General features: G+C 40.6%; 1 protein-coding gene across 4 annotated transcripts in view; it reads right to left on the bottom strand.

Annotated features, from left to right (window-relative positions):
• The window catches only part of LOC121282541 (AMME syndrome candidate gene 1 protein homolog), a 142,005-nt gene that overhangs the window by 26,845 nt on the left and 103,148 nt on the right, over positions 1-12,012 (bottom strand). For 2 of the 4 annotated variants that reach the window (XR_005944065.1, XR_005944064.1), the window contains exons 4-6: positions 8,890-8,980; positions 8,545-8,641; positions 8,222-8,407 (exon numbers count right to left, since the gene is read on the bottom strand). Coding sequence is in view for 2 of the 4 variants with exons in the window: in XM_041196276.1 (XP_041052210.1) it covers positions 8,545-8,641; positions 8,890-8,980 (188 nt within the window). In the remaining 2 variants the exon portion in view is untranslated. The remainder of the gene's footprint in view (positions 1-8,221; positions 8,408-8,544; positions 8,642-8,889; positions 8,981-12,012) is intronic. The other 2 variants (XM_041196276.1, XM_041196275.1) reach the window with 1 other exon arrangement.

Here is a 12,012-nt window from a genome sequence, read left to right as displayed (position 1 = left end):
TGATAATGGTCTAACACAGCAAAAACAAAAAACAGTTGTGAATGGAGCTGCAATGAGAGGACAATGGGTTACCAGCAGCTTGCCAATTTGATCAGTGTTGAGTGTAAACATACAATTGGGAGCTGGGGACAGAACCAAAATTGCTAAATTAAAAAAAAACGTGATGACATCAAATTTGGTGGTTGAAGGTGTGTGGGGAAGGGCAATGGAGGAGAAGGTGGGAATTGATTACAATTAACAGGGAAACCAAATCGATCTGGACTGATCAGATGTAGCATGGCAAGTGCAAATGGCATTAAACATGAGCAATGCATAGTAATGGTCTGAAGGGACTAAAACAAACAGTAGGAATTTAAACTAAATGGTTCTAGGTTAGAGTGCATAAAACAGGGGAAATTTGGAGTTTTGATGTGCAGCTCAATAGAACTAGTAGTGGAATATACAGCAAAATCAACGAAAACCAACTATATTTGCAAAGTTGCAGTCTTATTGAATGCTGGTAATTTGTTTGAGATTAGTCCAAACTCTAGAACCAGGAACTTTGAGTTAATCCTATAAGAGGGCAACCACACAGATGGTTTAGACAAAGTATACACAAAGGATTGTTTCCAGGACTGTCACTGACCTGACCTCATCTCCCCTGGAGATCTTCCCTCCACAGCTTCCAACCTCAATCTCCCAACTTCGGACGGCCCGCTTCTACCTCCTACCCAAAATCCACAAACAGGGTTGTCCCGGCAGACCAATTGTATCAGCCTGTTCCTGCCTCACGGAACTCATTTCTTGCTATCTTGACTCCATTCTCTCTCCGCTTGTCCAGTCTCTTCCCACCTACATCCACAATTCCTCTCACGCCCTACGTCATATCAACAATTTCCAGTTCCCTGGTCCCCAAACCACCTCCTCTTCACCACAGACGACCAATCCCTCTACACCTCCATCCCCCAGGATGGTCTGAGGGCTCTCTGCTTCTTCCTCGAACAGAGGTCCGAACAATCCCCATCCGCCACTGCTCTCTTCCATCTGGCTGAACTTGTTCTCTCACTGAACAATTTCTCCTTAAACTCGTCTCACTTCCTCCAAATAAAAGGTGTGGCTATGGGTACCCGCATGGGCCCCAGTTATGCCTGTCTCTTTAAGGGGTATGTGGAACATTCCTTGTTCCGGTCCTACTCAGGCCCCCTCCCACAATTCTTTATCCGGTACATCGATGATTGCTTTGGTGCTGCTTCGTGCTCTCGTCTGGATCTGGAAAAATTTATTAATGTTGCTTCCAATTTCCACTCCTCCATCATTTTCATGTGGTCCAACACTGACACTTCCCTTCCCTTCCTTGACCTCTCTGTCTCAATTTCTGGTGATAGACTATCCACCAATATTCATTACACGCCTACCGACTCCCACAGCTACCTTGACTACAGCTCCACACATTCCGCTTCCTGTAAGGACTCAATCCCATTCTCTCAGTTCCTTCGCCTCCGTCGCATCTGTTCTGATGATGCCACTTTCCAAAACAATTCCTCTGACTTGTCTTCCTTCACTGAGGTTTTCCACCCACGGTGGTTGACAGGGTCCTCAACCATGCCTGGCCCATCTCCCACGCATCCACCCTCACACTTCCTCTCCCTCCCAAAACCATGATAGGGTCCCCCTTGTCCTCATTTATCACCTCACCAGCCTCCACATTCAAAGAATCATCCCCTGCCATTTCCGCCAACTCCAGCATGACGCCACCACCAAACACATCTTCCCTTCACTCCCTCGGCGGCTTTCTGCAGGGATCGTTCCCTCCGGGACACCCTGGTCCACTCCATCACCTCCTACACCTCAACCCCCTCCCACGTCATTATCCCATGCAACCGCAGAAGGTGCAACACCTGCCCCTTTACTTCCCCTCTCCTCACCGTCCAAGGGCCCAAACTCTCCTTTCAAGTGAAGCAGCATTTCGCTTGCACTTCCCTCAATTTAGTCTACTGCATTCGTTGCTCCCAATGCGGTCTCCTCTACATTGCGGAGACTAAACGCAGACTGGGTGACCGCTTTGCGGAATACCTTCAGTCTGTCTGCAAGCATGACCCAGACCTCCCTGTCGCTTGCCATTTCAACACACCACCCTGCTCTCATGCCCACATGTCTGTCCTTGGCCTGCTGCAATGTTCGAGTGAAGCTCAACGCAAACTGGAGGAACAGCACCTCATCTTCCAACTAGGCACTTTACAGTCTTCCAGACTTAACATTGAGTTCAACAATTTCAGATCATGAACTCTCTCCTCCATCCTCAGCCCCTTTCCGACCCCCCCTTTTCCAATAATTTATAATTTTTTTACAACTATATTTTTTTCTTTTCCCTCTTATTTTTAAATTTATTTCGATCTATTGTTTCATCTCCACCTTTTAGCCCATCTCGATCCCTTCTCCCCAACCCACCCGCACTAGGGCCATCTGCCACTAGCTTGCCCTGCTTGCTTCCCTTTATGTCCCCATTAGCACATCCTTTAGATAACACCACCTCCCTCAACACCCCTTTGTCCTTTTGTCTATAACATTTTTGGCAGTCTCTTCTTGGCCTCCACCTATCACTGGCCCCCTAGCAAGCTCTCCTGTCCCACCCTCTTCTACCAGCTTATATTTCATCTCATCTTAGTTCTTATGAAGGTTCATACAGACTCGAAACATGAACTCTCCGCAGATGCTGTCAGACCTGCTGAGTTTTTCCAGGTATTTTTGTTTTTGTTCTAGATTTCCAGCATCCGCAGTATTTTGCTTTTATACATAAAGGATAGCACTTATGTGGAACGGACTGTCAAGGAAGACTCTGCAGAAGCCTTTAATGGCAAATTAGATAGATATTTGAATGAGTGGCCAACTGGGAGTTAAAGTTTTAAAGACTGGTCAGATGGCCTCTTACATTTTTTTGATTTTTCTCTATTTTCCCACGTACCTGATTAATTTCAGGAAAGATCGCTGTAACAGCAACTTGAACGTAGAATTGGCAAAGATATAAATGTTCTCATTTTTGAAAGAAGCCATACTGCTTTTCTGATAGCTCAGCCAAGTGTACTAAATGGAGCCATATAGATTAGGGAGGTCCTAGACACAATCCCTGGTCTTTTCTAAATTAATATCAGTAGCTGGAGTATTACAATTGGCCCCAGTGTTAAGGCCATGCAGGGGAATTCTGACAGGAAAAATACAACAATTCAATTTATAATTTAGGAATCCCATAGAAAATTTACATGTGTATAGCCATCAGATAAGGACAGATTCAAACTGAGCTGGAATGGCTCCTGCAGTCAAATAGCTTGTTGACATGAATAATGCCCACTTGGGTGTCTGCCATCTGTGGACTGTACTTCAGAGAGCGAAAACCTTCAAAGGAGGAGACGGAAGAAAATTTGCAAGAACGTTGAAGAAATCTTGGTGACCTTGACGAAACTCAGTGACACATGCAAATTGTTCTCGGTATTGTGCATTCTGTGAAAGTGTTGGTCTATTATTTTAAGCTAGAATAGTATGTTTTCAAGACAGTTCAACTTGATTAACTGGCAATGATAGTACTGACTGCATATGGTAATTATAGTCCTTAGTTTAAGATAAAAATAAAAACAGCTTCATTTTGGTGTAGTGCAAATATGCTGTGAGAGTTGATGTGGCAAGATGCTTTGGAACAGCCTTAAATTTCTACACTCGGGCAATTATGCTTCCTTTTTTAAAGTTTCCATATGAAATACATTATAGAAGTTATGAAAATTGAAAAGGTAGCCCAAAATGACAAATGAACTATTGCAAATAAAATTTAACATAGTAACGTTCTACTGAAATCCAAGAGCAAGCCAAAAAGCTTTGATAAACAATCGAAGCCACAATAGGTAGAAACCATTTTCGCTGAGAAAAACAAGATTTAGTACTATGTCAACAAAAGCAAGTAAACAAAGTTCATAATGGTTCTTGCACTTCAACAGCGTGGTCACTCCTTTGATTACACAGCTTATTATACTCTCGTTACTGTGAACATTTCACCAGTTTCATGTTCTTCTGATCAGAGTACTTCAAACCTCATTTAGGCAATCCAAGTTGCTGTGACGCATCACTTGTAGGAAAACCATGCATTTGAGTGCCATTGTGAAGCTTCCTTTCATGCAGGAGTAAAAATGTTTAAACACACTGGTAGATCTCCATTGATGTTGGATGCATGCGCAGTCAGAAGGAAACAGAGAACAAGAAGAAGAATGGAATGTAACAAGGTGCCAGAGTGCTTTAGTTAGGTGAACAGGATGAAGACACCAATCTCTGATGTGCTCTGAATGGCCAGTCTTGGCAGTAATTCAAATTCTAGTGCTGTTGTACACCCCTAGCTTACTGTCAACAGTTTCAGAATGTTCATCCCTTAAATTGCATTTTGAAAGTTATCCTGCATCAAGAGACACAAGTGCATTTCTGCAGTTGCAGTCTGCTACCCTCATTCAAGCTAGCTAATAACCGGCTGTGGCATCTGTGGCAAGTGCTTAAAAAATCTATTCGTTCCTTGATGCAAAGGGAGAAATTGCAAACACATAAAAGGTTAAACTATGAGCAAGTTTAATTGTTCTGGTGTAATTTTTTTTCTGTAGGTTTATGTTCCAAGCTTTAGTTTAGTACTACGTTCTTGGTTATAAATACAATCCAAAAGCGTTTGTTTTAAAAAAAAAAAATTTCCCTGGTTTTCCTTATTGGAAGGTAGTGATGCACAAAAGGCCAGACACAGGGAAGGGCGAGTGGTTATTGTATAGGTTGATAGGAGATTGGTACTAGGTACAGAATAGGATATATACAGGGATTTTTATAAGCAGAAGTTTACAAAGGGTAGAGATTGGCAGTGCATTGGAATAATCCAGGCTGGAAGTGACAAAGGCATGAATGAGGGTTTTAGCAATGGATGCTGCTTAAGGAGATGAAGACCGAGCACTAATGTTGGAAATTAAGGAGTGGTTGTATGCACACATCAGGACAGGTAATAATGAACAGCATAGTAATGCTATGGGAGATTAGGCTCAGGCAAAGCCATCTTGTATTCTACGCCAAGCAAAAGACGAGGTATGGATATTTGTAGAAGCAATAAATTGTGTGGCAGTGAGAGGGGTACACTGTTTGTTAGTGGCTCAGTCAATTCTGCTGCAGCAAACTTGGAGATATAGACTCCCTCCCTTTTTTTCCTGCTCCCGAAAGCCAAGGTGGATAAGACATGTGAAGTTTGGTAGTACTGAATTGGAATATTGCTGAAAACAGAGACATGCTGTTGAAGCTGTGTCTTCCACTCATCAGGTAAGACAATACCACCAAATTTCAAAGAGAATAACAACCTATACTGCATGAGAAAAGGGTGCTGATAAGGTTGGCAAGCCAACTGATTGGTTGAGACATTGCCATGGGGAATGCACCAGGGAACTGTTTCCCTCCTTGCTTTTGTTTAATTGAAAAAGACATTGCCTGGACATATTTTTTCTGCTTGCAAAGGATAGGGACCTGCATATGACAAGTTTTGAATTTTGCAAGCATGGGCTGATCGAGTTACTACTCTACTTGTAGCAATCAGCCAAAAGGGCATGCTGATTGATGCAATCCATCAGTCATTGGGGCATTCAGCCTGCATACTTGGCATCACACTGGCATGAATTTGTATACCACATTACTCATTTGTGTGGTAGGCAGAACATCTTTTGGCTTGAAGGCAGCATCCTGTTGGTGGAGAATGCCACTTTTTTAATACTGCATAGCAGCATGAAACAGTTAGCTTCAGCCATTGCTCAAATTTTTAAGGCACCTCACCCTTCCAGGGCAATCTGAGGTAGACTGGGTAAGCTACAGCACTGAAAGTGGCTGCTTTACGTCCAATCACGAGTTTGCATGATATACAGCGAGCAATGATCTGATAGGGGTAGCCATTATCCCACAGGAAAGCTTTAAGGTGCCCTATTTCAGCATCAAGCTTGCATGGTAAGCAAATGGCTCAGGCCATTTACAAGTTTGCTGATAAGGCCAATCTTATAGCATGTGGAGCTGTACGAATCCCAAAGCGTATACTGACCAGTGAAAAGTAGGCTTGCGGTAGAGGGTAGTAGAGAATCCATTAGCAGATTTCTCAATTAGCACATTGAGGAAAGGGAGCACATTTCAAAGATGAACTCAGCACAGGATGGGGCCCATTTAAGGTATATAAGAAAGCTCTTACATGTAGCTGCAGATTTAAATGTAGCAAACATAGCATCTATGCATCAGAAATATGAAAGGGGCAAGAGGTTAAACTTACACTAGCAATCAATTTAAGTTATCAGTCAGGCTCACAACGTGGTTCACTTACACTTGCTAGAAGCTACATATATTCATACGCAGGGTCCTGTCCTCTACAAAAAGAAAGAACATGTCCAGGCGCTGCACCTTTTTCAATTAAACAAAAGCAGGGAGTATAACTGTCCCCTGGTGCATTCTCCATGGCACTGCCTCGACCAGAGTCCACTTGGGAACCAATCAGCACCCTTTTTTTCCCAAGCGGTATAAATTGTTGTTCCCCTTGAAATTTGGTATTCTTACATTTGCCCAATGAGTGCAAGACAAAAAGCTTTGAAAGCATCTCTTCTATCCAATAATACTCACATGAGATTTCTAAAATAAGGATGAACACAACTCCAAACGCAAAAGACTGAATTGTTAAACTTGCATTAGATGTAGACAAGTGTTCAGTAAGCAGAAAATAAACATACACCTTCCATCTGGCAGAGAATTGAAAACTTGGATGAGGAATTGTGCAATATTTATTACAACAGTTAATGACACCAGGATGTGATTGCAGAAATTGGACATTTGTGCACCCAAAAAAAAGTACTGATGTGGAATATTAATTGTTGTGTAAGAAAGAATTCAGGACAAGACCAGTGTGTGGGGTTTGGAGGTAGATACCCAGCACCAGTAATCACTCCTTCCTGGTTGAGTGATATAGCTTTAGTGGATGAAATTGAGAATTCTGGCAAGACCCAAGGCTTATATGATGAGGGACAGTAATTTTGTTATGAGTGTGATGTACTAAATCTTGGTCTGCGTTTTTGAATCTTTAGGTACAACTTCTCAAACAAACTAATCAGGATTGCTATCCTAATATACTGAGCACCATGACAAAAGTATTCACACATACATATCCTCAAAATCCCAGACTGGAAGTTCTCTACATTTTATTTAATACATCAGATTGCTGCCTAGAACTGCAGTTATCAGGGTTTTCACTGAAGGGACTGCTAGATTTTGAAGATAGATTTCAAATGAAGTCATGTGTACAGATGATTCAGCTGTATCTAAAGCGATGCACGAAGATAACTGGTAGGATAAAAGCACTATTGTAAAGCTCTAGTAAGAACAGTTCTTCAATCTTAAATACTAGCATACTTGATCTCCATGCATGTGAACATAGCATGCAAATCACTAACCCTGCACTTAGTTTATGGCAGAATTTATGCCATGTAGTGAGCTACAAATCAAAAATCATTTCTGCATACATCCAATAGCAAAGTCAACTCATGATGCTACTTTCCAGCATACATTTGCAGTGCCTTCATCCTGTGCAATCAAAGCTCCTGCTGAAACAATGCCTGTGCCTCAGGTAACTTCTTTAAAAAAATATAAAACATACCTGCTTCACTCACAAGCTACTACATGATGTTTAATTGTGTCCAATGTGGCGAATGAGACTATTCCTTTATTGGATGTTTTTTCACGAACTAATCCATTCTTAATGAGCTTATATTTAAATAATCAATGAGGTTGCGCTCAAAAGGCATGGCATAAAAATAGAATTTTTTATTCCCAACTGCAAAGGCACAAAAATGCCTATTTATTTTGATGGTGCAATGTTAAAAAAAATAATTTTAAACCCCAGTTTCTTTTCTTGAACCCCATCTTCTATCTAGTTTTGGATTTGTGAAAATATACCAACTCCATTAATCACTGTGGGTAGGCTTTACACAGGAGATGCAAAACAAACATGACCAACTTACTAATAATTTAATTGGGAGAAGGTGCAACAGCAACTTGCGTGCTTTTAATTGAACCCAAAGTAGGTTGATCAGAGAAATAAGGCAGCTCAAGAAGCATGGCAAGACAGGATATTTGGGATAGTCCTAAAATTTCAGCTACACAAATTTTTAAATATTACACTCCAGTGCATCACATGAATACTTGAATAAATATCACTAACCTAGAAGTACCAAAAGTTCATTTATTCTTGCATATCTCTAGAGTAAGAGATTTGTAAAAGCGATTCATGCTGATCTTAAATTACTTATTTTCTAGGAGTCCTTGCTGTTCAACAGACAATCACTGCAATGGTCCTCATATGTTACCAGTTTTGGAATTGTTTAAATGAGGATCCAAGTAGGCAAGCCTAATGTAAAAGGAGTAAAACAATTCAACAGCTTTCTGAAAATATGGTTACAGCATGTCAAAACTGTTCTGCATTTAGTAATCTAGCAATTCTGTTCTGAATATTTTAGGGCTGATGTATTTAAAGAGTGTACTTACCTGGTCAGTTTAATGGTCTTCCTGAAGTCATTAGTGATGGGAGGTTTGTAGCCACCCTTTCGTAACAAGGAATCTATGGTCTGAATGTGGTCCCAGCCTGTAGAAAAGCACAAGAAAGGCCAGATCTTAAACTAAGGGGGAAATGTTACCTTCCTTAGATACAAATTGAACAGGCATAGGAGCATCAGGCCACAGGTTGCAATCCAATCACTATTTTTTAAATAAGCATATGGAGTACAGCAGTATGGTTAAACGCAGAAAAAGAAAACACTATTAAAAAATGTTACTTTAAAATTGGGAAAGAGGGAAATCTGTGTTATACTGTACATAAAGCACAACATTGACCTTGCTCCTTCGCAACCTCCGGCAGGTATGTGGCGGTGCGTTTTGATCCTTTTTCATTGATGAATTCTATTCTAATGCCATGTACACCCACCTGGAAGAAATTGGCAGCTTCATTAGAATGAGATATGTAAAAATTGAACTATGAGGTTTTAGTACTTCATTTAGACTTGACCTTCCCCAGGGTATTTTTTTTTCTTAAGAGATTATATGGTTTTGCACAATACAAATTATACCTCCAATGCAGGACCAATGAGCAATACAACACTGCACTAGGAAAGGTGACTCAAGAACAAAATATAAAAGGTAAGTCAAATCCTGATGGAGAAAGTCAATAAAGATGCAAAGAAAAATACTAAAGGGTGTGAGAAAGAGCAGGGGAATGGATTGAGGGTAGAAAGCACAGCTGTGGAGGTGGGGCTGACACTATTGTGTGGAGGAATGCCATTGGTAAATTGAAATAAACATTAATGCTTTACTATATCCTTGAGCAGAAACACCAAAGCAATTGAATGGAGATGCAACAAACTTCACTGAGCAACTGGGAAATAATATCCACTACTGACATTTGCTCAAAATTGATCACAATGGTTACAGCACAGAAGTCGTCCATGCGGTCTACCATGTCTGTGCTGGCTCTCTGAAGGAGTAATTCACTTAGTAGCATTCCCCTACCTTCTCCCTGTAGATTCTTCCATTTCAAATACTAATGCCTTGATTGAACCTGCCTCTGCCACATTCAAGCTGTGCATTCCAGGTGCTAACCACGCGCTGTGTGAAAACAGATTTTTCATGTCTCTATTATTTTATTTTACCAATTGGCTTAAATTTCTCTCCTCTGGTTCTCAATCCTTCTACCAATGGGAACAGTTTCTCCCTAACTACTCTGTCGAGACCCTTCACGATTTTGAATACCTCTATCAAATCTACTCTCATCCTTCTCCAAGGAAAACAATCCCAACTTCTCCGATCTATGTAACTGAAGTTCCTCATCTCTGGGGCCATTCTCATGAATCTTTTCTGCACTCTTCTCTAATACCTTCACATCCTTCCTAAAGTGTAGACACCCTGAACTGGACACAATATTCCAGTTCAGTCTGAACCAGCTGTTTTGTACAAGTTTAACATAGCCTCTTGCTTCTATGTCCCTATGAATTACAGAAATTTAATCCTAATTAATTTGTAGGATTTAGCAGTAACTTGATCCAAAAGGTTATACAAGTGCAAATGCCGTTTTAGGCTTTGCCTGGATACAAAAAAAAACTATAATATTGCCAAAATAACTGGTGTAAACATTTTAAATGTGCTTTAAACATATGGAAATATTTTATGATTACCTATTAACATAAATGTTGGTTATAAGAGTTGGAGGAATGATGCCAGAGGATTACAAGTCAGTAAGTACATAGGGACTAGATATTAAACTAAGCTTCATTCTCATAGCTTTAACTACTCTGAATCCCAAAATGATATCGTAAACTTTTACTCTATGCATATTTTCTAATAGCATTCAGGGGTCATTTTATTTTTCTATTTTGTTGATGTTGCACAACATAGGAGAATTAAAGACATACCTATTGCCTTTCAGGGTGAACAAAAGTCAATTTCTTGCTTTAAAACTAAACAGCAAAGTTCAATTACATCAACATGGTAAAAAAGTACATTTATATAGCACAAAAGTAAAAACAATCTTTCAGAGCAGTTTAAAGGGGACAGCAATGGGAACCAAGCAAGAAATGGGAGAAAATTATGGGATGCGACTGAAAACATGGTCAAAGAAACATGTTTTGTGGTACAGAGGCAGCAAGATACATGGGGTTTCAGGTGGGATATCGAAAGTGCTGGAGCATGATTCCCAAAGGCTTAGGCACCAGTGCACCAATGAAGTAGTGGAATTGAGAGATGTGGCAGAAGCACAGTAGTCCATAGTTGGATGAGCAGAGACTATATTGAGATGGAGAGTTGGAGAAGGTAATAAAAGTAAAATGTAGTAAGGTAAATGAAAGAATCTGAAGATTAGGGTTTTGAAGTTAAGACTGCGGACAGCAAGTGACAATGGAGGATGATCAGTCGTGGGACAAATTGCAGATCTACAGTGAGCTGGAGTGGTTGCTTTTGTATTGCGTGCCCCTACTCAAAACCCCAAATATAAAACTTGCCTTTATGACTTTACCCACTTACATAAACACTTAAAAATGATGTATTTGCAACCTGGGTGTCTGTTACTTAAGCTCCTCCAACATCTTTCCATCAGATATTCCTCATTTTACCTACTCCAAGAAAGGCATCAGCTCACACTTCTGTATTAAATTGTATCTCCCATCTGTCATTCTTAGTTTTATAATCCTCTTTCACCCTCCAAAAGTCCAATACAACTGCTCTTGCATGGTTTAATTCCTACCTATCTGGGTGTTATCTATACATCTCCAGCAATAGTTCTCTCTTTCCTCTGTCATCATCATCATTCCTTAAGGATTTAACTGTTGCCCCTTCTTTATCCACATGCTGGCCTTTGAGCACATTATTTTTTTATTCTTTCATGGGATGTGAGCATTGTTGACAAGGCCAGCATTTATTGTGCATCCTTAATTGGGTTCGAGGGGGGCATCTGGAGGCACGAGGTAAAATTTTTCAAGGTACACAAATGATATACAGTTCTACCTCTGTACTGACAGGCTGCTTGATGTACATCAGATCCTGGGATGAATCACAAATTTGTACAGCTCATGAGAAACAGTGAGGCAATTGGTTTTGGCCCTTGTCAAACAGCCTGGCGTGTTTTTACTGATCCCATCCTGTTTGCAGTCTTGGTGCTTTGTGAAACCCTGATGCGAGCTTTAAAGCCATCGAAACCACTTATACCCACCCATGCTGTGCTCGGTCTCTAGCTTGACTGTTCCACAGCACATGGATTTTTCAACTCCAAATTCTACCATTCTAACTTCTTGACTTTCACATCCTGTAATTTTCATAAACTCTTTTTCCAAACTTCTATGGCATGGAACAAATCTCTCATGTATCACCTCCCATCCTTATTGAACTCACTGGCTCCCTGACCCACAATGCATTTAATTCAAAAACCTTATATACAAATCCTATCATTCTTCATCCATAGTATCTCCACAA

The sequence above is a fragment of the Carcharodon carcharias genome, chromosome 9 (assembly GCF_017639515.1).
Source record: "Carcharodon carcharias isolate sCarCar2 chromosome 9, sCarCar2.pri, whole genome shotgun sequence".
Taxonomy (NCBI): Eukaryota; Metazoa; Chordata; class Chondrichthyes; order Lamniformes; family Lamnidae; genus Carcharodon; species Carcharodon carcharias.
The sequence above is the reverse complement of the archived record's forward strand: the minus strand, read 5'-3'. Positions and strand labels throughout refer to the sequence as shown.